At 40.9% G+C, this 27,500-nt stretch overlaps 3 protein-coding genes across 5 annotated transcripts in view; all 3 read right to left on the bottom strand.

Moving 5' to 3' along the window:
- Positions 1–977, bottom strand: part of LOC147158207 (uncharacterized) — a 39,212-nt gene extending 38,235 nt beyond the window's left edge. Inside the window, exon 1 of the mRNA XM_086061709.1 lies at positions 887–977. Coding sequence (XP_085917835.1) covers positions 887–977 — 91 coding nt within the window. The remainder of the gene's footprint in view (positions 1–886) is intronic.
- Positions 1–27,500, bottom strand: part of LOC147158206 (transcription regulator protein BACH2-like) — a 157,418-nt gene that overhangs the window by 87,420 nt on the left and 42,498 nt on the right. The window lies entirely within an intron of this gene.
- Positions 988–14,728, bottom strand: LOC147158208 (midasin-like). Its single transcript, XM_086061710.1, has 11 exons — positions 14,449–14,728; positions 14,026–14,252; positions 10,602–10,826; positions 8,344–8,451; positions 7,546–7,732; positions 7,267–7,473; positions 3,640–3,771; positions 2,973–3,002; positions 2,607–2,657; positions 1,517–1,574; positions 988–1,121 (listed from the first exon to the last, which is right to left on the bottom strand). Exons 1-11 carry the CDS (start codon positions 14,542–14,544, stop codon positions 988–990), a joined length of 1,455 nt encoding a protein of 484 aa, XP_085917836.1. The 5' UTR covers positions 14,545–14,728.

Raw genomic sequence — 27,500 nt, forward strand, 5'->3', positions numbered from 1 at the left:
CCGCAGGGCTCCACTTGGGCTTTTGTAATTTCTAGTGCCTTCCACCAGGCAGTCAGGGTGGCGGAAATCATTGGGTTTTTAAAACAATTATGTCGCTTAATCGATGCAGTAATAAAGAGTAAATCTAGAAGTCTGAGGTTATTACAATCCTTCTGTTCCAGTTCCAGCCAACAGTTAGTATCTGTATCTGTTGGGATGTGCCCATAAAATGATATATTGTAGCTGCTTAGCTATATAGTAGTGCATAAAATTTGGTGCCTCTAGACCTTTGGATTGATTTTTCTGAAGAGTAGATAGACTAATCTTTGCTTCTTTTTTTTTTTCAGTAAAATTTTGTAACGGCTGAGTCCAACAACTGGAACCAGTTAGCCGTAGGTTTAAATGGAATCATCATTCATTTTAATAGTGGCTATTCGTCCTATTAGAAAAATAGGAAGATTATTCCAGCGCTCCAAGTCACTATAAATGCTACCCAGAAGTGGAGTAAAGTTTAAATGAATTAAATCAGTTAATTTAGGTGAGATTTTTATGCCAAAGTATTTTAAATTACCTATAGGAAATGAGTCGTGTGGGTCCTGGCTTGCAGGGTTCCATGAATTTTCTGTAATAGGTAGAAGTGTTGATTTTGTCCAGTTAATAGAATAATCTGATAACTTTGAGAATTTAGTTATTAAGTTAAATACTTCCCCTAACGAAATAGCAGGCTTTTCTAAATAAAGTAAAATATCATCGGCATATAGATTAATTTTATGTTCTGTTACCCCAGAGTGAATTCCTTGAATCCTTCTTTCCTGGCGTATGGCTAATGCAAGCGGTTCAATAAATATTGCAAATAATAAAGGCGACAGTGGGCATCCCTGTCTTGTGCCTCTCTGTAGAGTAAAACTCTGAGATATCATCCCATTAGTAGAGATTTCCTTCTTGGTCCGGGCCGCTGCGATGACCGCCATCTTATTCTTGTAGTTGAGAAACCGCATTGAGTGTCCTCTACTGTGCCAGGCCTCCCCTCGTCGGTCCAATGCGGTGCGCCCTCTCCAAAACCAAAGCCTGCGGCAAAGCGAAGTCCAGCACCTCCGGGATAAATTTTTCCAAGAAGGAACATGGGTCACGTCCCTCCGCATCTTTTGGCAAGTTTATGAGCCTTAAGTTGTTTCGCCGTGATCCAGTCCAGGAGTTTTTCTTCCACAACAGAATTTCTATCTTAGAGTGTCTTTAGCTTAGCCTGCATGGTAATTATCTTGTCCTCAGCGTTTGAATCGTGTTGTTCAGCTTCCGCCATTCGTTAGCACAATCGTTTATCTCCTTCCTCATGTTCTCATGGCCTCCACTACACTGTCAAATCTTGCAGAGAATTCCTTTTTCAGAGAACTTATAGCTGCGAGGATAGCATCCCCTTTCCCTCCGCCGAGTCAGTCTTCATCTCGCGGCTCGCTTATCGCCGCCATGTTTTCAGTTGATTTGTGGCCTTTGCTGAAGACGCACAATTCCGTCAGTTTTTGCTGCTTAGACGACTTACCCTCTTCTTTGTTGTCTTTGTGAGGTATTGGCATTGCCTTGAGACACTTTCCACTACTCTTGTTGAACGTAAGTGTTATTCAGGAAATATTTTGTGGAAGTTAGCAACAGAGCGATGTCGCGCACGTCTATCTACAAAGCAGCCATAACCGGAAGTCCCCCTTTCGAGTCATTTTAACAACACCGTAGATTATATTATTTGGGGTGAGTCGGGGACTCTGAGTGAACCCAGAGTGATGCAACAGATTGTAAACTCACTGGTAACACATTGCAAACACGACAGTCTCATTAACTACGCAGCTAGCAATGGTAATTAGCTGATAACTGACATTAGCTTACATACTGTTCTTTGTGCAACTTCAGATGTTAAACAAAGTTTGAAGTTGTTGACTCTCCGTCGGTGATCTAATATTGGACATACTGCAATTCTTTTTTTTGTTACTTTCTAAAACGAGCCGAATCGCGTCCTCCAATAGCTGTGTCTGTGGATCTCACTTTGCTTCATCTGTCCTTCCTTCCTTTCCTCAGTCTCTCCTTTGGTCTCTTGAGGTCTCCCTAATTTGTTGGAATTTAGATGTTTCTGGGGTTGGCGAAAGACTCTGGTTGGTAACCCGGTGGGTAGTAGGTAATGTCTGGTCGGTGCTGGATTTCACTTTTCTTTCTTTTCTTTGATCCTTCCTCGGGTCTCCTGACAACCTCACGACTCTAGCTGGATTCTGAAGTATTTGGTTTAGGTGACCGGTATGGGATTTTTAATAGGTTTTAGGTGAACTAATGAATACACACTCACGCACACATACAAAATAAAAATAATTTAAAAAAAAAAAGAGCAATGATGATGACATGTCAAATCGGTAAAATTACCGAATGAACAATACTGAGCTCTCCAGAGAAAAAAAAAAAGCAAGTTGTGAGATGAGGTGAGGGTGGTCATGGAAAGGGTTGTATCTAAAAAAATTCCTTTGGATCCTGCACTTTTTTTTGTTGGAAAGACATGACTACAGCAGAACTGAGATAATCCTTCTAAGTATTGGTTTAACAAAAACAAAGAAATATACAGCACTAGTATGGAAGTCTAATTACAGACCTACTGTCAAACAACGGCTGAACCAGATGTCGATACTTCCCCTGGAACGCATATTCTAAAGGACACGCAACAGACTTTTGAACGCCTGTGGACACCCTTTATTAATTACGTCAAAAATGTTGTGACCGGGTTTCCAGAGGTTTCCGCTGGTTCAAGCGTGTACAATTAAACAGCAGTGATTTACGTGAAAATTTCACCGAAAACACCTAATATGTGCTCTCTCCATTTCGTCGATGGAAATGGGCCAGCAGCTGAAAATCCAGAACCAATCGATTGCAGGTATGTTTATTCTCTGTTTTCTCAGCGTTGCTAGCTGCCTTGTACAACATGCTGGCTACTATATATCATGGTGTAAATGCACCAAAAATACCTTGAGTTTACCAACGGAAGCCACTGCTGCCTAGATGTGAAAATTAATATAAAGTATCAGTGCTATAGAATCATATTGGATGTTTTAAAAGGTAACCTATGCCTACAACAACATTCTAGTTGATCAGCGTCACTAAGATGTGAGCGGTCACTGTGTCACCACGCCACTCTTAACAAAAATAACTAGACAGAAGTAACAGCCCAAAAGTAGGCTTAAAATCTTCAAATGAAAATCCTGGCTTGAATGTTCCAAAGTGTGAGCCTGGGATGTCGTTTTCTTCCAAAGTGTTGTGTACGTGTGTGTCCTACTCTGTTATTTTGTCCGACTCATACATTTTAATGAGGAAAACGTGACATCATTTGAGATCAACCCTATTGGCATGTCATGCAATTTCAAGGAAAATGCTCTGTTAGGGTATATGGGTGTTTCTTTAAAACTGTCATTGTTTTGGGGGGAAATTTAATGTTCCGAAATTACTTGGTGTTGGTATCGGTGACTATTCAAGAGTTGAGTACTCGTACTGGTATCTGTTTGAAAAAAAGTGGCCATCCATAATAAATATTGAGAAAGTGTGTAGTATAGTTTACAAGTTGTGTTACGTTTACAAGATACAGCATGTTGAAATAGGCTTGTCATATTAAAAACCTTTTCAGAATTTTTAACTTACCACATCTAGTGGTGCATGATCAATGTCTTCCAACAAAATCCACAGTCCTTTAGAGACAGCCTGTGTCAGGGTTCCTGGTTGCCATATGAACTTTCCCGGTATATCAGTGCATCGGTACATCCCAAGCAGTAGCTGGAAAAGAAAAACAATTTTTAGATTTAAGTATTTATTATCATGGGTCAGCTTGCACAGCAAGCACTGCATCTATCTTTTGCTAAGCAGCATGTGAAACTCAATGACGGGTGCCAGATCTGACCCATGTGGCCTACAAAGGCAAATAATGTGCGTTGACTTCATGTTTTTTGCTATATACAATAATTACAATATACAATTGCAAATTGTCTTCACTAGGCCTGTCACGATAATTACTATATCGATTTATCGTTTGATGCGACAAAAATTGGACACAATCGTTTTTTCAGACACGATAAATGGTCATTTGCATGGGCGTTTGTTTACATATGTCAACATTCACTCGTGCTTCGCTCTCCTCCCGTCTCTCAACTTCTTTGTGGCTATGGGAGTGGGAGTCGCACACACACAAATCTAAAAGGGGTCTAACGGCTTTCGAATAAACGATTCGGTTCGTATGTTTCCTCAATTCAAAGGCTCGCGCAAATATCAAATTTTTTTTGTGAGGTGCATAGTACACAGTAGCGTTGAATAGAATATATATATATTTTTTCTATCCAAATACCTAATTATTTGCTAGAATTTTGATAGCTGCAGCCCTAATAATATTAATTTTGAGTTGTTTTGACGCATGCGCACACGAGTTCCTCTGCCGCGCACACGAGTTCCTCTGCCACGCCCCCATAACAAAGCTAGTTGCCCTGCACTCCCGCAATCCATACTGCACACACTCAAACTAAGTTTTTGCCAACATAAATAAATATATATTATAATAAATGGAAGTGAGCGTGCAGGGTGTCTCAGCCCTCTGTAATGCTTCGGAGAACTGAGAAAGACACACTACACACTCGCACCCATCGACGAGAACGCGCAACTGATGCGCAAAAAGGCATTAGCGCAAGCACCGGGACGTGACCCACACGTCACAAACAGCAACCGGAAACAGCGCAGGCGCACACACACGGAAGTCGCAGGTCCCACCTCTTTTGTGGCATATACCCCATAAAAATGTCCCTGAATCTCCACACACTTTTCACCGCTTTCCGAGCACGGACATTGCCTTGAGGCAACTTTGGCTTTTTGAAAGTCATGATTTGTGATGCAGACAGAAGCTGCCCCTAAATCCGTCTATCATTCATTCAGTCATTTTTCCAAACAAAAAGACTTGGTTTTCTCAATAGGCGTTCCAAAAACCAAAATGAAAAAAACTTTCCGATTTCCGATTTTGTGCACAAATGGAAAACAGAGCGCACTGCTCCGTCTAAACTGTTTTCACTCAGCCCCACACAAATTCCCCCCGTAATTCGACACTTTCACAAACTGAAAGTAACTAAGTTACTGATTGTGAATGGAGGATTTTTGTTATGGTTAATATATGTTGTAAATATGGTTACTTTTTGGTATTATACCGCATAATTGGCTAAATGGGTTGCCCGGAAGGAAGCGCTGGGGGTATTTAAAGGGATCCAAAATCATTTGTAGGGGAGTGCTCAGTCATGTGGGATGGTGAGTGACTGGCTACCACAGTAAGTTGCGGAAAAGACCAATGAAAATATTGTTGGGATTGTTTTTGCACTGGATTTGCACTGTAAATATTTTTCACATTTTTAATGCGGTTTTGGTATAAATAAAAACACCTCACTGAAGTTTTTCGACTGCACCATCATTTTTCCCCCTTTCTGAAATGAACCCGTGAAACGGGCGTTTTGGACATTTCATCCAGTTTGCATATTTTCACTTGCCGCAAGTTGCGTGACCCGGAAGCGTTTTTGTTTTGGTTTTTTTACTCGTGGTTCGACTTTGTTGGTGGTCATGTCTTCTGGCCTCAGAGTTACCCTATTACCCCGGCTGAAGAGCAAATAAACATCAATTTTTGCAGGACTTCCGTAAATCGTAGTGCACACTGATAGGCCAAGACTTTAAATTTAGATTTTAGAGGCATGTTTTGGCAGGCACTTTAGGCCTTAATCGGTTAAATCAGTGGTTCTCAAATGCGGTCGTCAAGTACCCCTATCCAGCCTGTTTTCCATGTCTCCCATAGCCAACACAGGTATTTCAAACGATCAGCTAATCAACAAGTTCTGCATGAAGCCTGATAACGATCCTCAGTTGTGTTGGCTGAGAGAGACATGGAAAACAGTAGGGCTGGGTATGGGGTGGATGCCACGAACTTCCGACTTCCACACATCAGCGTCGTATACCGGCCACTGATGGCCGCGTTCCAACACTCGCACCCTAACCTCTGCGTCATAAAATCCTTATGAAATGTAGTATAGTTGGCTGGAAATGCTGATAACAGCCTATTTTCAGTGACAAAACAAATTGAAAAGTGAAAGGAGATCTATACTGAAGCAGTCTAATCACGGTAAAATAGCCGATTTACGGCAGGCCAAGACTTTCTTACTCCGGGGGACTGGACAATCAAATATCCGCTAACAGGAAAGTTGCCAGTCATGGCAAAATAGCCACCTCAATTTACATAACAGTACTTGTACTTGTACTTGTAAAATCAGCAGACAGTTGGAGGGGATGACAAGCTCAGACCTCTGTTCCTAATATTTAAAACCAAATTGTGATGTTTATTTGTGTCATATTGAGGGACACAAGAAGCACTGTTTATCTTTTAAAGCAAAGTTGGCAACAAAAAAAAGGTTTTACTTTTCCACTTTGTCAACACATAGATTTACAGAAGTATTTGATTCAAGGTAGAAGTTTTGCACATTAATTCCAAGAGGAGAAATGTGGTTACTTTTGTTAACTGATCAAATCAAATCAATTTTTTTTCAAGTTTTTAGGAAAAATCGCCCAGCCCTAATACCTGGTATCGGTAGTCACCCATCATAGTCAGGATGATATCACCTCTGCCTCATTTTAAGCCCGGAAAAACCATGGCAAGGAGCAGCTTTCACAGATACACCGGGAACAATTATGAATAGGCATGAGCCAATATGAGTAAAATATCAAAGCTTTTAAATTACAGCTCTAATATGTGCATATTTGAAATATTTGGGGAATAATAACAGTATTTTTTCATGTAATACATTCTATTTTGTTTTTAAACAAAATCTAGATATAGAAAAATTGGTACATTTAGAAACATGTACTATGTTAAGTTTATAAGTAAATAAATGTTTATTGTTCCTCTATTTCAATTTATCTTAGCAAGACACAGTATCCAATCACTGATGGGCTATTTTTAAAACAGACTTCACACGTACACTTTTTTTTTTTTTTTAAATAAGTAGGCTACAATGCAAACTAAACACCCAAGGCATTCATGTCCCTATTGTCTCCGCTGTGCTCATGCCACATGTGGACTAATTGAAGGCAATTGACTCCAAAGACTGCTTGTTGAGTGCAATGCAGCCCCCCCCCCCCCCCCCAAAATGTTTCGGACTTTTAACAGGTAGCAGGCCCATTCAACAGTTGCATGTGAAAATTTCTAGCAATTCCTCTTCTCATTTTCAATCATATTTTTATTTCTGATTGTCTTACCTTACTGTCTGTTTGATCCCCAAGTTGGACCTTTAGAATTGTAGATTTTGTGTGGCCAGTAACAGAAGCCATAAACTCCACCAGAGCAGTTTTACCGCATCCAATAGGCCCCTCAAGCAGCACAGGCTTCTGCGAAGCCACAGCCAATGCCAATCTTTTCAGATTAAGACAGGTTGAGTCCACCAGCACCATGTCCCTTTCATTTACCTGAAAACAGCATTCAACATTAACACGACTAACAGAAAATATGACCTTATGTGACAAATGAAAGATTCTTACCTGTTCAATCTGTTTTTCAGCTGTTCGAGACAGCATAATGCCACCGATTGCCACAACATTCTGAGACAAGTCTTCTGATATCAACTGGCCCTGGGTACACTTCTTTTCCTTGTGCCATAAGGATGATCCTTGATTGGCTAACACTAGGGCTTTTTCCACCGTCGTCTGTTGAGCTTCTTCAAAAGCTCTGAACAGAAAAATTATGTTTATGGTTACAGTACATCTCACTGCAACCACTACCACAAAACAGACTTAACTTATTCAAACCCAAAAACGTGTAAATAGGTTTTTCAATATTTTGTCCTTTATTGATTTATCCGTTTTTTTAATGTTTTTTATGAAAGAGCAAACAGAAGTATTCGATGCAGCTTCTGACATTAAGAGGTGGCTTAAAGAAATGGTAATTATTATATAAAACTGCCAGCAGGTAGCAGCAGAGATCAGCCAGGGCTATGTTGCAACAAGCTCTTTTTCCCCAGTGTTTTCAAAAGGTTTGTGAATAGTGATGAAACTTAGCTATATTGTAATGCTAATTGTGGCAAAACGGAAACAGATACAAATATACTTTTTCCTGATGAAAGAAGAGACTCTAATCTTTCTTTTGGTATGTTCTATGTTTTCATAGCAATAGAACACAATATTCTGTGGGACTTGCAAAATCAGTCAAAATCCAGTAAAACAGCCGGGAGCGAAGGGGGTTGCTTCAGTAAAAATGGCTGGAGTGAATGCGTTAAGATGAGAATTTATATTTGATAACCGTAATTTGATATGACAAAAGGAAACAAGACAAAAACATACCTGATTTTCATCTGCAGAATCTCATCACTTGTCAGTACCTTACTCAAAAAGATGTTTTTCTGATGATCAGTCATACGAGTGACCAGTGCTAAACAATGAGCAGTATACCTGTTCAAGAGAATAAGATTAAAGTAATTTGTTATAGGGGGAAAACATCTCAAGATAGGGTAGCGGTAGTTCAAGCATGCTCCCCAAAACGTATAAAAACGTTCTATTTTAAATATTGCCATTGTCCCAAAAACGTATTTAGACATTTTTTTAAATGTTTTTTTTTTATGCTAGAGCATACAGAAGGCTTTGATGCAGCCTCTGACCTGAAGAGGTCGCTTAAAGCAATAGTAGTCATTACAAAAATACGGCCAGCTGGTGGCAGCAGAGTATAAGGGATCAACCAGGGCCATGTTGCAACAAGCTCTTTTCCACAGTCTTTTGAACAGGTTTCTGAATAATGATGAATTTTAGCTACCGTATTTTCACCACTATAAAGGCGCACTTTAAAGTCTTAAATGCTCTCAAAAATCAACGGTGCGCCTAATAGTGAGGTGCGCCTTGCCTTGTGTGTGGACCAAGGTCCAAAATCTGACTGACTGTGTGAGAGGACTTCCCGCACACATTGCTTATATACAAGAAAGGCGGACCTGACTGAGGACAGACATGAGAGCTCGGAAGAGTCAACTTGGTGGAGAGTTCTCCAGCCCCTCCCCTCCTCTGCCTCTCCCCCTGACCCACACCCCACCCCCACGTGTTCGCTCTGCCAATCGTGATTTGTTGTGTTCAAACTTATGCCATTGCGCTAAAGCATGCATGTTCAGTAAACATGTGTCCCCTTTCTTTCTTTTTTGCTTGTTTCAGAGCTTAACCAGCCACCTACAAGTTAATTGTTTGATTAACAGCTCTCTCCAAAACATAGCGGTCTGCTCGCGCAGGGACTGAGGGAGATGGAACATAAAATGCAAAGGGGTGTCCGGGCTAAACTACTACACACAGTAGTGTATTGTTTCCTTTTTTTCTAAATGCTTTATTGAACAACGTGCACTTACAGCAAAGAAACATTGCAAAAGTCACTTTGAAGTAGTGCAAGTCTACAACAGTGTCCACAGATCACACCACATACTAAACACACCAGATTGTTTTTTCCCACGCATCACCTTTCCTTCCTCATCTCCGTGACTTAAATGCGCACATCTCTCAGCCGCTGTGAAAAAAAAAGTTCGGCAAATGAACGCAGAGCTTTCTATCAATCCAGGAGGCTGATGAACACAGCTTTACCGAGACTGGGAGGTAGCACCGTGCGAATTATGCCACAATTTGTCAATGGATCGTAAATGCTTGGGCGAACGCAAAAGCCGGCATCATTTCAGAGGACACGACAGACAACAAGACTGACTCTGACAATGAGACGGCATGTTTGATGGAGAACTTGCCCAGTTGTTTGCTTCTGATACAGACGATCATGAGGGCTATGACTAATTTGTCGATTAGCATTGATCAAAAGCAACGTGAGTACATTGATATATACTTCAAGTACAACTGAACTCACTGTTTCCATTGTTACTTCAACCAAACTCCGTTCGCTGCCTTTTTAAAAACATGCGCTAGCACTAGCATATGTTTTAGCATAATAGTATGCTACCATATGTTGAGCTGGCGTATGTTTAACAGTGCGTGCGCCCAATACTGCGGTGTACGACATCACAGCATGTCACGAAACAGACCAATCACAAGCGATGTTACGACCCGCCATCTACGGCGTACAAGAATTGGTGACATGCACGCAGCACCTGGTCACGAGCTACGGCACACTTCTCGGCGTAAATCACGTGATGTGCGCTGGTCATTAACGCAAGAGCAAACGCATAAGTATAAATCAGGCTTATCGGAGTTTCTCACCACCATCTATCTACCCTATGTCCCCATCCACACTTCTACACTATAAAAGAGAAGCCCAGTGAATTATTATTTGAACAGCCACTGGATTAGCTGCTTTTTCTGTATGGATCTGTTCCTTCTCGCAAGAATATAAAATCTCTACTCTACCCCCACCCCCCCACCCCACACACACACACACACACACTTCAGTGTCCTCATATCGCTAATCTCCACATCCAACAACCTGTTCCAATATTTCTTTCAGCCCAGAGCAGGATTTTAAGACTCTCTAGTGCCCAAACTACAATCACCCCATTATGCTTCATTGGGTCACAGTATTCAGCTCCGCTTTAGGCTACAAGTAGTAAAAACAAGATAACAGTACTTACCCGCGAACCAGGACATCGCTCATGAGCAACTGGGAAACACATGGACTCCAGTCCCAGAGCTTTTCAAACTTGGCACAATCATTCTTGAGGAAACGAAGAGTTGCAGCCATGAGGTCACGCAGTTTCATTCGCTTTGGACCATATTGAACAGTCGATGCCTCTTCACTGGTAAAGAAGAGTCTCTGAAACACTGGAGGGGCATCTCTGAAATATCTTGCAGCAAACCTTAAAGTGATAAGTGAAAGAGAGAGCAAAATCAAACCTAAAACAAATACAATGACAACAAACTCTACAGTGTGATATAGTTAAATCAATTACGTTGCATTATTGCACATGAGTAAATGGTACAAAACAAGCTAAAAACTGTTCCAGCAACCATATAGTGTCTCTCTTTAACTTTTTAAAGTAAACCAAGTTAAATATTGGGATGAATGACATGAGTTGTATTATTTGTTGCAGAGAGTTCATTTGGGGCAACAAATTGGAAAGAAGATCGACCAAAAGTAGTAAGGACTTTAAAAATCCCCTGACATGAGCTTTGTAGCGATGACATCAACCATCCACTGGATGCCCTAATTACTGTATTAAAATATTTTTTCACGAAATTCCACCTTGTAGAATTAAAGGCTCCACAAGATGGTCTACTGTGAGCCCAGCATCAAACTAGCTGATTTACTATAAACGAGTTGTACAGTGCTCTAGATAGTATGCCAAATGGCAAAGCACCTGGCCCGGATAGTTATCCGGCTATATTTTTTAAGCACTTCTGGCTAATGCTTGCTCCACTATTCTTAAGAGTAGTAACAGAAGTTAAAACTAATGGTCACATACACCCACAAATGAATACAGCAGCAATTAAACTTTTATATGGACCGGTGGGGTGCCTGGCAGGCCTGCAGTGCCCCGTCCTGCTGCGTTGGGTTGGGGGCGCGGGCCATGTTGGGCGCTCCTGCTCCTGGGTTTGCTCTCCGGCCGGTGGCCCTGGGGGAGCCCGGGGGTCGTCCTTTGGCGCTGCCGCGGCCTGGGGGGCCCTGAGGTGTTGCGCTTGCTCTGTCCTGGCAGGGGTCGACGGCTCCCCTCTTTGGTGGAGATTTTCATGCATGCCAGATCCACCACACCAGCATCTATCAAAACTCAGACACAATCTGCTTCCTCCTCAGGTGATTGAATCGGTGGAGGCTGGTGTCTGTGGATCTCACTCTGCTTCGTTTGTCCTTCCTTCCTTTCCTCAGTCTCTCCTTTGGTCTCTTGAGGTCTCCCTGATTTTTGGGATTTGTTGGAATTTAGATGTTTCTGGAGTTTGTGAGGAATTCTGGTTGGTGGCCCGGTGGGTGGTGTCTGGCCGGTGCTGGATTTCACTTTCCTTTGTTTTCTTTGGTCCCCTCGGGTCTCCTGAAGGCGGTGTTCGGTTTAGGTGAACGGTATGGGATTTTTTCTAATAGGTTTTTGGTGAGCTAACGAATACACACACTCGCACGCACGCACGCACGCATACACATACACAAAAAAATAAAAAATAAAAATAAATAAAAACTAGCTGATTTTGGTGGGCATGGCCAAGGCTCGCCGGATTCCAAGTGCTTCTGTATACAAAATGAGTTGGGTGTAGCCAAGGCTCTCCTGCGCCACCTGCTTTGGGTTCCAGGGTTCCCCAATTCCGGTCCTCGAGATGCCGGAGTCCTGCAGGTTTTAGATGTTTCCACCGACTAACACACCTGATACTAAAGATCAGGATTGTTATCAGTAGGGCTGGGTATCAATTCAGATTTCCAAAATGTATTCGATTTTGATTCAGAAGGGCCGGATTCGATTCACATTGATTTTCAATTCAGTTAAGGATTTCATGTAGTACCAATTTTACTTTTATTTGGAAGACATTCTCAGAAGTACCAATGTTGCAAATAGTAGAAACTTATTTCTCTTAATTGGTGCATTAGTAAAAAATATGAATATTTACATTTATAATTGAATCCAATAGAGTTACATTAATCATTGAACATGACCTGATGAAAACAATAAATAATAATTGAAATCAATTACAACTACAGTGCTATGTAAATAAAGTGGCAAAAACACCCTAAACCAAATCACGAAATTTACATTCCTGTGACAGTTTTTATGCTAAGGTTCCAGTGGCTAATAAATAAATAAAAATTCATTTACATAAGAGACACAGTCATAGTGCATTATTATGCATCCACATTTTGTGTTTTTATGTCAAATTTCTTACCTTACTTCTTTTGGGGGGTATTTGTGTTCAGTCTTTCTCTTTTTCTTTCATTTAATGTACAGTTTAATTAAATATTATATATAAAATATTGACACATGCTTTTGTGCTCTTCAGTTTCAATAGGTGATCACCAAATGCGACCTAACACCCCCCACCCCCCACACGTCCGCAGATATTTACATGTGTCTAAGGCCTGTTTTCTCTCTGTCCACGCGGAGGCAGTGTTGCTGTCTCCATTTGACGGGAACGAGCCATTTCTCGTTTAAAATTGGATATTGAAAAACAAGCCTATATATGATCTAGGGCTGGGCGATATGGCCAAAAAATACAATCTTGATTTTTACAGACATTCAGGACGATTACAATTTTAATTGATTTTAATAAACCCAACAAATATTTTTTTAAAGGTTTCATTTATTCAAATATAATTCCTGCGCAAAATGTTCAGATAATAATATTTACTGATTCTAAATGAGTTTTGACATAAACTTAACATTCATAGTTTTTTCCTAAATGCCACAAATAAGTAGTACGTAGTAAACATGTCTTGTAAAGCACCCATACAGCATTCTGCCACAAAAACATTTTCATGTAACACAACATAAGAACAACAGCTTTTAATAATCCAAGACAAAATTTGATTACACGATTTAGAAATTTTTCAACGATTTTATTTTTTAATGACGATGTATCAAATTAATTAATTTATTGCCCAGCTCTAATATGATCCCTCTAGACATTTAAATTATCAATAAACAACAGAGTATTTGTTGTTTTAGTGTAATCGGCAGTGCTGTCTACCCTTAACTGCAATGCATCAAATATTGATGTACACCTAAAGCGCATTATACTACGAGTCGTGATATTTTAGTGACCTCATTTAGCGACAAAGTAAAAAGAGTAGATAGAGCTCAGTATTATATAGCACTAAAAAAGTGCAAAAACTACACTGTTAAAAGTTGTTTAATACAGCTTATGCATGGCTCCTGCGCAGGTGATCATGTCTGTAAACATATTTACTAGTGTTTTGTATTTTAACTATTTAAATTCAATTTCATAAAAATATACCTTCCTAATTACTTATAGAGGTTTAAGGAATTTGTCCTTGCAAAATCAAAAATGTTATTGAGAAATGATGCAGCGATCAGTTGGGTGAAATTGTGCCATTGCCAGTAGTGAGAAATGCAGACTTACGCCTGAGCGTCGGGGCTAATGCAAAGAAGTTTGCTGAGGGCCACACACAGACGCTCGTGTAGATCGTGGTTAATCCTGCCATTTGTCTTAACCCTCTCTGCATTTCGCTCCAATAAATCCAGAACAATGGGTCGCAAGTGTCTTGCAATTAACAACGTATAGTCCTTCTCCAACAGGACCTGAGCCAGGTATTCCAGAATACAGTGCCTGTCCTGCTGACTCCAAATCTGAAGGAAGAGCACACAAAAAAATAGTGATTTTGTAACGCAAGTTTCTATTTCAAGTGATTACATTCACGCGGTCAGCAAAACCCCAAAATAGACACAATATACGCCAGCAATGTTAATTATAGAATTCTATGAACAATTAAGTCGAAACATAGCAAAACACACAAGTCTACCGCAAGATCGATTTCAAACAAACCTGCTTGGAAAGAAATTGACTCAGTTGGTTGTGACTTTCATCGATATGCCTACATATCGTTGCGAGCGCTGATAGGCTCAGTTCTAAATTTTCCATCGCCGTAAGAAACAGTTTAGAAAAGAAAAACGTAACCTACAAATGTTTTTCCGAAAAGTAGGCTCTTCATATCATATGCAATAAAATAAAATCGTACTGTTTTACAAATCAAACGAGCTCATTCCTATCCAGCGTGATCCAATACTGTCCACATGTGACAGAAAACGAGTTCTTCCGGGTCGAGTTCACCACTTCCACCTAGGGAAAAATAATCGATCACAGATATATGGAGAGAGAGAGAGAGAGAGAGAGAGAGAGAGAGAGAGAGAGAGAGAGAGAGAGAGAGAGAGAGAGAGAGAGAGAGAGAGAGAGAGAGCTGGAGCAGCAAGACTAAGCGACGTGCCTCCGTGGCGGCCACCTTGGTGGGGGCAACACTTTTAAAATAAACAGTAAAGACATGTAAAACTAAATAACATAAAAATTAATGATTTTATAAATATCCTATTTAGGTACGCAAAACAAAATTAATAATTAATTATTAACACATGAAGTAGGTAATTGAATACGTAAATAAAATAAGTACAATTAAATTAGGAACACAAAATACAGCAGGCACCATAAAACACTAAAACAATAAAGTCTTATGCTGAGTCAAAAGCCAAAGAATATAGATTGTTGTAATTAATTCATTTTTGACCTATTTTCATGATGTCACTTTATTGCAGGGCTGGACTGGCCATCTGGCGTACAGGGCAGATGCTCGGTGGGTCGGCGTCTTTTGGGGCTGATGCAGTTCTTTTTAGTTATTTTCCTCCATTTTACCCCAACAGACTGGCCTACAATTTAGAGGGACTAGTCCGTTAATCCATTTTAACCTCCTAAGGCTTAGTGGCCACATACGTGGACAGCACTTTGCATGTAAAAAAAAACAGCTTGGGCCTTAGGAGGTTAAATATAGTCAGCAAACTGAACCAACATCAGTCAAAAATATCAGTGGCAGAACAATGTGTTAGATAGGTATGGTCAGGAGTCGGGCCTAGCCGGTGCCAGGGCCGATTTTTTTTGTGCCAGTCCATCCCTGCTTTATTGTCAACATTAAAACGTGCTATTAAGACATTTTAATATATAAAAAATAAAATAAAAAGACTTCCTAGTTTCTACCTATGTAGCCAGCAATTTTAGTTGTTTTACTCTTTATGGTGCATTCCAGACAATATATTTACATGCAATGAGAGGTGGGCATTCCATCATTGACGGATACCCTTTTTGTTAATTATTGACTGGATACTTTGAAAAATTGACAAACTAAGCATTGATGTAGGGGTTTTTCGTCCATCAATGTAATCATCAATCCGTCAATAAATTTGGCAATCCGTCAGTGATTGACATTCCATTTCTGTAACGGATTGACAAATGACGATTGACGGAACATTGATGGATGCCCACGTCTGTCACGACTCACTGCAGACTACTGTCACTTCTTTCCTGGGACTGCACAAGAGCTACTCTGGGGTGTAGTGGTTTGCTGATTAATAAATGTGAATCCCCTGTGCATTTTATGTAGGCTACACCGTTAACCCGAATAAGTTAGCAGAACTAAAAAAAGTGAGGTAATCCGTTACTTAAAAATTTGTTTTTTTGAGTTGATCAACTCAAAAGTTTAAGTTTTCGATAACTTGAATGGTTTGATTACAGCCAACTAAATTTTTTGAGACACAGTTACTTAGAAGCTTTCGGTTACAGCAACAGATACAGCAGCAAGTTATTCTGAGTTACTAATTTATAAATGTTAGTTTTAAAACTACTGGATTAAGTTAACAGAAGTCCAAACCATAAGTACACTGTGTCCTCATGAAGGTCGTGGGAATGCTGGAGCCTATCCCAGCTGTCTTTTATTTTTATAGAGCTTTTCAAAAGACTGAAAGACACTTTATAAAAATAAAACTGATAAAAAAAACTAGAGTCAACAGAAAAAGAAGGTGTGATGAGTGTGTAAAGCTTTTTGGTCAATGATAAGACCCTCAAAAATCAGCGTCCTATTTTATTTTTGGGCAATGAGTTTCCCCCATTGACATTGTTTTAAAAGTATATATATATATATATATATATATATATATATATATATATATATATATATACACACATCATAGTTTGTAAATAAATAAATAAATAAATAAATAAATAAATAAATAAAAGTACATATTTATGAAATGTTCTGATGTCTGGTCTAACCTCCTCATAAAAATGGTCTGACCTCCTCATAAAATGGTCTAACCTCCTCATAAATCACATTTTAATGAAAATAATATCTGCCTCGAATAAAAAATAAATATCCAAATTTATAGAAACATGGTCTACGTATAAAGAATATTTTAATCTAAATCTGGTTACTTAATTCTGCCTGTTAGCAAGAGCCACCGCATCGCTATAACTTACATTGATGTTTCTGTATTTGGCAATTTGTAACTAATTGTTGTGTTTTTATAGTCAGGAACCCAGTTGCTGCCAGCAGGATCGAGCAGACTACATCAAATGACACCTTACAGTCACCAACTCCTCAAGTTGGGGGGGGGGGGGGTCAGGGGGTTGTGCCTTGGCGCTGCCATGGCCTGGGGGGCTCTGGGAGGGTTTGCTTGCTCTGTCCTGGCCGGGGTCGACGGCTCCCCTCTCTGGTGGAGGTTTTCATGATCCACCACACCACCATCTACCGAAATTCAAACACAATCTGCTTCTTCCTCTGGTCGTTGAATCGGTGGAGGCTGATGTCTGTGGATCTCACTCTGCTTCATCTATCCTTCCTTCCTTTCCTCAGTCTTTCCTTTGGTCTCTTGAGGCTCCCTAATTTGTTGGAATTTAGATGTTTCTGGGCTTGGTGAAAGATTCTGGTTGGTAACCTGGTGGGTAGCAGGTGATGTCTGGTCGGTGCTGGATTTCACTTTCCTTTCTTTTGTTTGATCCTTCCTCGGGTCTCCTGACAACCTCACGACTCTAGCTGGATTCTGAAATATTTGGTTTAGGTGAATGGTATGGGATTTTTAATAGGTTTTAGGTGAATTAATGAGTACACACACACATACATGCACATACAAAATAAAAATTAATAAAAATAATTAAAAAAATTAAAAAAGAGAGCAATGATGATGACATGTCCAATCAGATTACCGAATGAACAATACTGAGCTCCCCCCCCCCAAAAAAAAAGAAAGAAAAAAAAGAAATGTTCTGATGTCACTGAACATTTTTTTCTCCTTTTTTTTTTCCTTCTAAGAGCTCAGTATTGTTCATTCGGAAATTTTACCGATTTGACATGTCATCATCATTGCTCTCTTTTTTTTTATCATTATTATTTATTTATTTATTATGTAGGTGAGTATGTGTATGTGCATGTGTGCGTGCGTGCGTGTGTGTGTGCGTGTGAGTGTGTGTGTATTCATTAGTTCACCAAAAACCTATTAAAAAATCCCATAACGTTCACCTAAACCGAACACCGCCGTCAGGAGCACCGACCAGACACCACCCACCACGCCACCAACCAGAGTCCTTCACCAACTCCAGAAACATCTAAATTCCAACAAATCAGGGAGACCTCAAGAGACCAAAGGAGAGACTGAGGAAAGGAAGGAAGGACAGACGAAGCAGAGTGAGATCCACAGACACCAGCCTCCACCGATTCAATGACCTGAGGAAGAAGCAGATTGTGTCTGAGTTTCGATAGATGCCGGCCGGAGAGCAAAGCCAGGAGCAGGAGCGCCCCCCACCCCAACACGGCCCGCGCCCCCAACGCAGCAGGACGGGGCACTGCAGGCCCGCCAGGCACCCCACTGGTTCACAGGCCCCGCTCCCCCCACGACCCCCCCCCGCCCCTCATCCACCCCCGCCATCCACCCCAACCCAGCCCCAGCCGCCCCCAGGCCCCCAAACCCCCAGCAACCCCCCACCCCCAGGACCACCCCGCCAACCAAGCCGCCCCCCCCAACCCCACCCCCACCAACCGGCAGCCCCCGACCCCCATATCCCGGGGACCCCCCGCACCCAGGCATCGGCGCCGAAGAGGGGCCGGACAGCGGAGCGCAGAGGGCACCTGCGCCCACCCCACCCCCCGCCGCATGGAGGGACGGAACATCGGGGGCAGAAGGGGAGATGGGGGCACCGGAGGACGGGCGGCACCAGCGGGGAAAGGCCCCGGTCGTCACTCCAGCATTCTTAGTGAAAGCTAACCCTGTTACTGAGTCCGCCAGGAGTTGTAGGCCGAAGACGGTGTTTCCACCCTACCCCACCCCCCCAAAGTGTGTTGTGTGCCCTCTATGTCTATAAAAGTGTATTGTGCAAAACTAGTGCAGTGAGTTAAGAGGAGCGACCAGCGGGCCCCCCCCCCCCCAACCGGGCGGGGGCAGGAGGCGCACCCGCCCACCAATAAACCTCCCACCCCACCGGGACCCGGCGGGCATATGGGACCAGCCTGGCGGGGCGATAGGGCTCACCCCCCCGGATACTGGGGCCCGCCCGAGGTGCCAGGAGGTCCACCGGAGCGGGGCGGGCACAACACCAAACCCACCCACCCTCCCGGCCCCCGGAGCGCCGAGACCCGGGCCACGGATGGAGCCCCCGGCCCAGGGGAGGGGAAGGAAGGCGGACAGGGGAGGGGGAAGGGACGGGGGAAGGAGACGACAAGAAGGGCAAGGGGCAGCGGCAGGGCCGCAGAGAAAGGGGGAGAGGAGGAGGAAGGGTGACGAGGGAGAAGGGACAGGGAGGCGGAGGACGGGCGGGGAGAGGCGAGGAGGGAGAGGCAGCAAGGGGGAGGAAGGGGGAGGGGAGAGGGAACCACGGGGCACCCCGGCGGCCCACAGGCCCCGAACCGCGTCGCCGGGCCCAGAGGGACGGACCGCGCCGGAGCGGCGCCGCCCCGGACACCAGGGAGAGACCCGCAACGCAGCACCCCCCAAGAGACCCAGGGAACGGCCAAGACGCAGCTGCCACCCAGCAGCCAACAGAGGGGCAGACCCGCCCACGCCCAGCCAGGGGGGGCAGCACCTATAGAATTAACCCACTGGCATGCAGTGAATCCGAATATTAACCCTTAGTGCCCATTGGAGGTGAATCTGCTCGATCCTGTTGGCAGCAACTGAGTTCCTGACTATAAAAACACAACCATTAGTTACAAATTGCCAAATACAGAAACATCAATGTAAGTTAGCGCGATGCGGTGGCTCTCGCTAACAGGCAGAATTAAGTAACCAGATTTAGGTTAAAATATTCTATATACGTAGACCATGTTTCTATAAATTTTGATATTTGGTTTTTATTTGAGGCAGATATTTTTTCCATTAAAATGTGATTTATGAGGAGGTTAGACCATTGGTCGATATTCAGAGTTTGTTTATTTTTCCAGTTAACAAGAATTTTTTTTTTTGCGATAGTAAGGGCTACAAGTGTAGATTGAAATTGTTTATGTGGTAAGTCAGTTGTTGTTAGGTCACCTAGCAAACACAAGTTTGGAGATAAAGGTATCCTACAGTCCAAGATAGCGGAAAGTTTTTCTAAGACTTTAGTTCAGAAATACATAACCGGAGTGCATAACCATAAAGCATGAAAATAAGTGTCTGTAGTGTTTTGTAAACACTGGAGACAAATGTCGGAGTCTGAGCGTCCCATTTTCTTCATCATATATTGAGTAATGTATGTTCTATGAATAATTTTATACTGGATAAGTTGTAAATTTGTGTGTTTTGTCATTTTAAAAACGTTTTCACAAACTTGAATCCAAAAGTCAGATTCCGGAGCTATAGACAAGTCTATCTCCTATTTCGAGATGGGTAAAGACATTTTATCAGTTTATGAAAGTAACATATATTTTTGAGAGTTTTTTTGTTGTTGTCGGAGAAAGCTTGGTAATATCTTTAGCTAAAACAGGCGGTTGGAGCGTACCCCGAAGTGTTGGAATTAGTTTCTTTATCATACTTCAAAATACAAAATACCTTATGTGTCGTAAAAAAAAATTGTCGACCCAAGGGCTAGGTGGCGCTATATATATATATATACAGACACACACATCATAGTTAGTTTTACTCATAGCACAATACTGCTTTTATTGTGCATAGAGGGCATCATAAATAAATAAATAAAACTACATATTTATGGATTGTTCTGATGTCACTGAACATTTTGAGTGGTGGAAAGTAAACAAAAATATTCATAAATGACAGTTATCACACTTACAAAGAGTATCCAAATTTGGGACAAAATACCATAGGTGTCGAAAAAAAAATTGTCGACCCAAGGGCTAGGTGGCGCTATATTAATAATTGACTATTGTCATAGAGATACCTTCAGGTTGTGACTATAAAGTGAAGTTTGGAATTTTTTGGAGCATGTACCGGGCAGTTATTACGTATTTTGTCTTTCATAGCGAAGGAAATATAAAGCACAAAATATGATGCCCCGCCCTCGTCATATAGTATTTAGAAAACTCAAGATTTTTCCCCCCTTTTTATGGCCCAGGTCTTGACATGGTCCAGGCCAAGATTGAAGTCAATTGGTTCAAACATGTAGGAGAAATGAGCAAGAGTATGCCCCCATGTAAATGTTCAAAAATTGGCAAAAATCGTACATTAAAAAATTCGTAGCACTTCCTGTTCTTTTAAACATAGGGGCTCTTGGGCTCCCTCAAATACCAACATTTTTTAGTAGATCTTGCTTAAACTGCTTCATTAAAAATTTCTAGGGGGCGCTAGTGAGTAATTTTTGTAAAAAGCGCACAATACACGATAAAATGTTGCTCATTTTGCCAGGCCAGATGTGTGTGCCAAGTTTCATGAGTTTCTGTGCATGTTTAGACCCTCAAAATTGTAGTTGTTTTCTTGTCAAACAGTACCTTGCCACGCCCACAGCGATTCGCGAAAACTCACAAACTTCGTGTTATGACATCATGAAGGCCTAAACACTCTTCTAAGCAAATATGAGATAGATCCAGTTAATATGGTTGGAGAAAAAAGTTGAAGAACATTTTTTTAAAAATAAAATAAAATTGCCAAAAGGCGCTATCAGTACGAATAAATATAAGTTCGTAGATGTGTTCAGACCTGGACTCTCATCAAATGTGTGAAATTTTGAGAAGATAGGATCATCTGGGTCAAGTTAACGCAGCTTTTATTGTCACGGTCAATCATCAGACTTCGCTGTACCGCAACGGCCATTTCCCTTTGACGAAAAGTTACAATATTCTGTGTTGGGCATGATCAACATCTTAAGGCTTTTCTGACAAACATTTTAACTGGATCCCTCAAACGGGCTCGGCACAATAGATACAAATGTAAGACATTTCTTGTCACTACTAGGTGGCGTTACATGTATAACCGAATATTATAATTGGTGTTTTCAAGAAGAAGAGAGTGGGCAGACTTTTTGGAAATAAATGACTCTCCAGACTTATCTCCATCTCTTTTCTGGGAAGCTGGGAAAGCAGTATTTAGAGGTAAAATTATATCATATTCATCTTATAAAAAGAAACAGGATAAAATTTTTGAAAAAGACTTGGAAGATAAAATTAAACAACTGACGGATGAGTACGCAATAAACCCAAATAACCAAATATGGACTGAATTACAAAATACAAAAATACAGTTAGACGATATGCTAACTAAAAAATATATAGTTTATAATACAACAATTGATATACAACAACTTTGAATATATTAACAAATCAGGTAAATTTCTTGCAAACCAACTCAACGCAACCGTAAAAATCTCTTATAACGGCTATAAAAGGGACAACTGGGGAATGCATACAATCACCAAAAGAAATTAATAAAAAAAATTATAACTATTATTGCAACCTATACTCAGAAACTAACAAGCCTAACCCTGAGCATATTGAGGCATTCCTCAGTAGCATAAATATACCTCAGTTATCGACTGAATATAAAGTTAGATGCGCCACTCACTATAAACGAGCTGTACAGTGCTCTAGATAGTATGCCTAATGGCAGAGCACCTGGCTCGGATAGTTATCCGGCTATATTTTTTAAGCATTTTTGGTTAATGCTTGCTCCATTATTCTTAAGAGTAGTAACAGAAATTAAAATGAATGGTTACATACATACACACATGAACACAGCAGCAATTAAACTTTATAAACGCCAGAAAAAGACTCCACCCTTCCATCAAGTTACCGTCCAATTTCACTAATAACACTGATATTAAAATGATCGGTAATCTGGTTGGTGGCCCGGTGGGTGGTGGGTGGTGTCTGGTCTGTGCTGGATTTCACTTTCCTTTCTTTTCTTTGGTCCTTCCTCGGGTCTCCTGAAGGCCTCACGACAAGTGTTCGGTTTAGGTGAACGGTATGGGATTTTTTAATAGGTTTTAGGTGAACTAATGAATACACACTCACACGCACGCACACATACAAAAGAAAAATTAATACAAAAAAAAAAAGGAGCAATGATGATGACATGTCAAATCGGTAAAATTACCGAATGAACAATACTGAGCTCTCCAGAAAAAAAAAATAATGATCGGTAAGGCCTTCGCATCTAGACTAGAAACAGTAATCTCGACAATCATTCATAGCAACCAAACAGGTCTTTATTAAAGGTCGTCACTACTAATAATATTAGGAGGCTCTTTAACCTTATTAGCATGTCACAGCGGCATGATAAAAAGGCAGTTATTATATCGTTGGATGCAGAAAAAGCCTTTGACAAAGTTAACTGGTGTTTCCTCTTTGCTGTTTTAAATAAATTTGGCTTTGGAAAAGTCCTTTATTCACTGGGTGTTAGTATTATATGATTCTCCCAAAGCTGCACTTACTACTAATGGGATAACATCTCGGGGCCGGGCCGGCGGGTGGGGGTATTGTGCCTGCCCCGCTCCAGTGAGCCTCCTGGCACTTCGGGCGGGCCCCAGTAAGATTCTGGTTGGTAACCCGGTGGGTAGTAGGTGATGTCTGGTCGGTGCTGGATTTCACTTTCCTTTCTTTTCTTTGATCCTTCCTCAGGTCTCCTGACAACCTCAAGACTCTAGCTGGATTCTGAAGTATTCGGTTAAGGTAAACGGTATGGGATTTTTAATAGGTTTTAGGTGAATTAATGAGTACACACTCATACGCACGCTCGGGCCCTAAAAATACGAATGAAAAACAATAGGGACCACGCATCAGTAGCTGCTCGGGCCCTAATAATGCTTACAAAAACAAGAGGGACCTCGCAACGGTAGCTGCTCGGGCCCTAATAATACGAATGAAAAACAATAGGGACCTCGCAGCGGTAGCTGCTTGGGCCCTAAATATAAAGGGAATTAAAAAATAAGACAAGAATAGGAAGAAAAAAATGAGTTTATATGGCCAAAAGGGGTAGGAGGAAGTTAAAAACGTATCTTGTCCTACCCCTTATTCGTTTTGTTAATACAATAATAAGGTAATGTATTTCAACAAAAGGAAATGTATAAACCTAATCATATATACAAGTGCACTTTAACATACGCACATTTGCCAGCAACATATGCACACAAAATCAACAGACACATACCACAATACATCTTTAAATCACATCCTCATACTCACATATAAAATTTTCATTACACTCATACCGATACATCCAAAGAAATTACAGCATATGTACATTTTTAACAGCTCATGACTGATGTAAGAATTTTTTTTGAACTTTGCTTTTAATTTTTTTAATTCAGCAAGTGACTGACATCTTTTTAGGTCAGTTCCAAAATCATTCCACAAATTAACACATTTTACAGAAACACACCTTTGCTTAATATTTGTTCTTGTTTAAAATTTGTTTGTAGACAGTTGTACCCCTTATGTCATAAGGACTCTCTCTAATTTCAAACAGCTTCTGAGTACTGTGACAGAGTAGATTGTCGTGTATTTTATACATTGTTTGTGCAATTTTAAATTCAACTAAGTCGTAGAATTTAATTGTATTTGCGAATGAGTTGGCTCTGTATATTTTGATCAATTTATAATTCTTATGGCTCTTTTTTGAAAACATGATCGGTATTTGTTTTATATGCGTTTCCACAGATTTCCACACAATAGGTCAGATATGGTAATAATAATGAACAATATAATATGCATAATGATTTCTTATTCAGGACATCCTTAGTTTTAGAGAGTATCCTTATAATTTTTTTAATTTTCCTTTTGACATTATCTATGATCAGCTCATCAGCAAGCTCTGCATAAGCCTGATTGATTGGAATCAGCTGCGTTGGAGCCCCGTGATGGCCATGGGGCCCTAAGCAGCCGCTTAATTCCCTTATGCCTATATCTAACACACTGCCTAAAATCACGAACTTTTTCAGAAGTGCAACATTTTCCCGAATTCCCTCCTAGCTAATTTTTCACTTTATAGAAAGGCCCTTTCTGAAGTTTAGTCCATTGACTAGCGTTAGTTTACAAGCAAATCTGACACATCCAATATGGCGACGCGTTGAAGTATCCCTGCATACGGCCAACCGCTCGAGCCAGGCCTGGGGTATTTTATGTCTATGCCCAGCGACGGACGCGGCGATGACGTAATCAGAAACCGACGTTGGACAGAGGTTTAACGTGAGGCAACAAACTTAGCTATTTCAAGCTACGAATCAGAGGCAGTCTTTTGATATTACAAACATTCACAGGTTTGTCGGGATGTGTGTCTTGGAGGCGGACAGTAAGTAGAGTTTTTGTTTTGTTTGTTGTCCTGTCTAGTGATTGTATTTCAAGATACCCATGGCTCCGTAGTCTTGTCTGTTCGCGGGAAGTTGTGTCGTCACTTCCGCTATGAAGAGCTAATGGCGCGACATTCTACTAACTGGAACTGTACTTGTAGAACAATCTAAGCAAGTAAGTTAGTCCATGTATTAAATACACTTAAAAAAACGATCATAGTATAATGTCTATATGTTTTTACTGTAATAGGGGATAGCGAAGAATCCGTTTTCACAGTTAATCTTAAAAAACACGACTATAAAATGGTTCTCAAACCCGGTCCTCGAGTACCACTATCCAGCATGTTTTTCATCTCTCCTTCAGTCAACACAGCTGAGTATCGTTATCGGGTTTTATGCAGAGCTTGCTGATTTGCTTAATGTTTGAACACTCCTGTATTGGCTGAGGGAGACATATAGAGGTACTCGACAACCGCGGTTGAGAACCGCTGGACTATACATTAGAAAACAACAAAAACAGTGTACACTCGTACCGCAATTTGCAATGCCAGGTTAGTGACTCAAAGTTGGAGCACAACCAGGAGTAACGTCTGTATGTTAATGTTTCTGATTCCAAAGGCTTTACCAAGTGCGTTCTTTATAGGCAAAATGAATTAGTACCTAGTTTTAAAAATGACACTAACAATTACCTAATATTTCGTGGACCTTAGCGTTGAGCTTGAGCTGCATACCACCAAAAGGGCTGTCAACATTTGCCCAAACCTTGGAGTTAGACATTGGTCGGTCCCCAATAAGGTGGGCCGGTATCAGGTGTGATGGGGATGCTAGATTGTATCGAGGTCCTTCGGTGGCCTGCAAGCTGGCCGATGTCACGCAACAGAACAGAAGTAGCAACATTTTACTCATTGTGAACAGCTAAGGTGTTAATATATTAATTAGAAGATGTTTCAGTCATAAATGGTCAAATAAAAAGGCTTTTGTCAAGATATTTCTGGCCAAATCGTTACAAGGTTATATATAGCCTGGAAAGCAAACTAGACTCACCGCTGTAACCAGTGGATGTGTCAGCCCCCTGTACCCCTCAAGTCATACTTTTACAGTTTCAACTTTTTTTTTTTTACCACCTCAGTAAGTACCACTTTTGCAAAAAAAAACCTCTCTCAGCCGACAAGACTGGGTTGCCCTCAATTGTGCCAGAGCAAAAACAGGTAGAACTGGGGATAATTTGCTTGGATAAAAACTTGCTGAAAGTGCAAAGTGTACATGTGGAGAACCTGTTCAATCTGTGGACCATATCGTTCGAGGCTGCTCTTAAAGCCCAAGCTGCTCAGATGTTGACTTAAGAAGCTAACCAAACTGCTCTGGACTGACTCTTGCGGTGGTGTGATAAGATATGAATGAATGAGTTTTAACTTTATATGGGGGGGTATTTGGTATCCCTCCACAAGACTCATATTTGAATATCTGAATCACGTTTGTGCATGCATATCCTTTTAAAACAATCTTTTTGACTTATTTTCAGGTACAAACTGAGCTACAGAGGCATTTGAAAGAATGGAGACTACCGGCAGTGACAAGGGTAATGATGGTATGTATATAAATATTCAAGTTATAGCGGATTTGAAATATTTTATATAGAGTGCTGGGTGAAATGGCAAAACAAATTTAACAAATAATTTGTAGTTTTTAAATGAGACTGTCAATTATTCAGATGACAATTATTTATATTCTATAAAAATTTTTGGGGATAATTTATCTATGCCAACCACATATATTAACAGACAGCGTCATCTTGATCAATCACGTGATGATTACATCGATACATCGATCTCCGAGTGTTACATGGCTGATCTGATTAATGCAGTGAAGTATATAAACGGCAGATCTATAGGGCCATTATTTTGCCAAAACTATTTACAAATGCATATTTCGATCCACAAATATGTAAAAATAATTTCTATCCATAACCAAAGTCACAAATCTGTCACGAGAATCCACAAATGTGTAACTGAAGTTGCAAATGTGTAACGAGAATCTACGATTGTGTGACTAAAGTCACAAATGTGTGACTTAAATCTGCAAATGCGTACACTGATTTGTATGCGTAAACACATAGTTGAATGCGTATGTATATATCTGACCTGTAAACACCCTTGATTGGCTGTATTTTTACATATGACTTTTGTCACAGTCCTGCCCTGCAGGAGTCACAAATGCGTGTATGGAGACTTGTGTGTAGCTTCGACCACCAGGGGATGCTAGCGTCAATAATATTTCTGTTGTTGGCTGCAATCTAGGCCATAGACAGCGTTTGTTTTTGTTTGTTTTCTTGTCTTTCGGAGACCAGGGGCCTC

The sequence above is a fragment of the Leptonotus elevatus genome, chromosome 18 (genome assembly GCF_054856555.1).
Source record: "Leptonotus elevatus isolate MCC_2025b chromosome 18, RoL_Lele_1.0, whole genome shotgun sequence".
Lineage (NCBI taxonomy): Eukaryota > Metazoa > Chordata > Actinopteri > Syngnathiformes > Syngnathidae > Leptonotus > Leptonotus elevatus.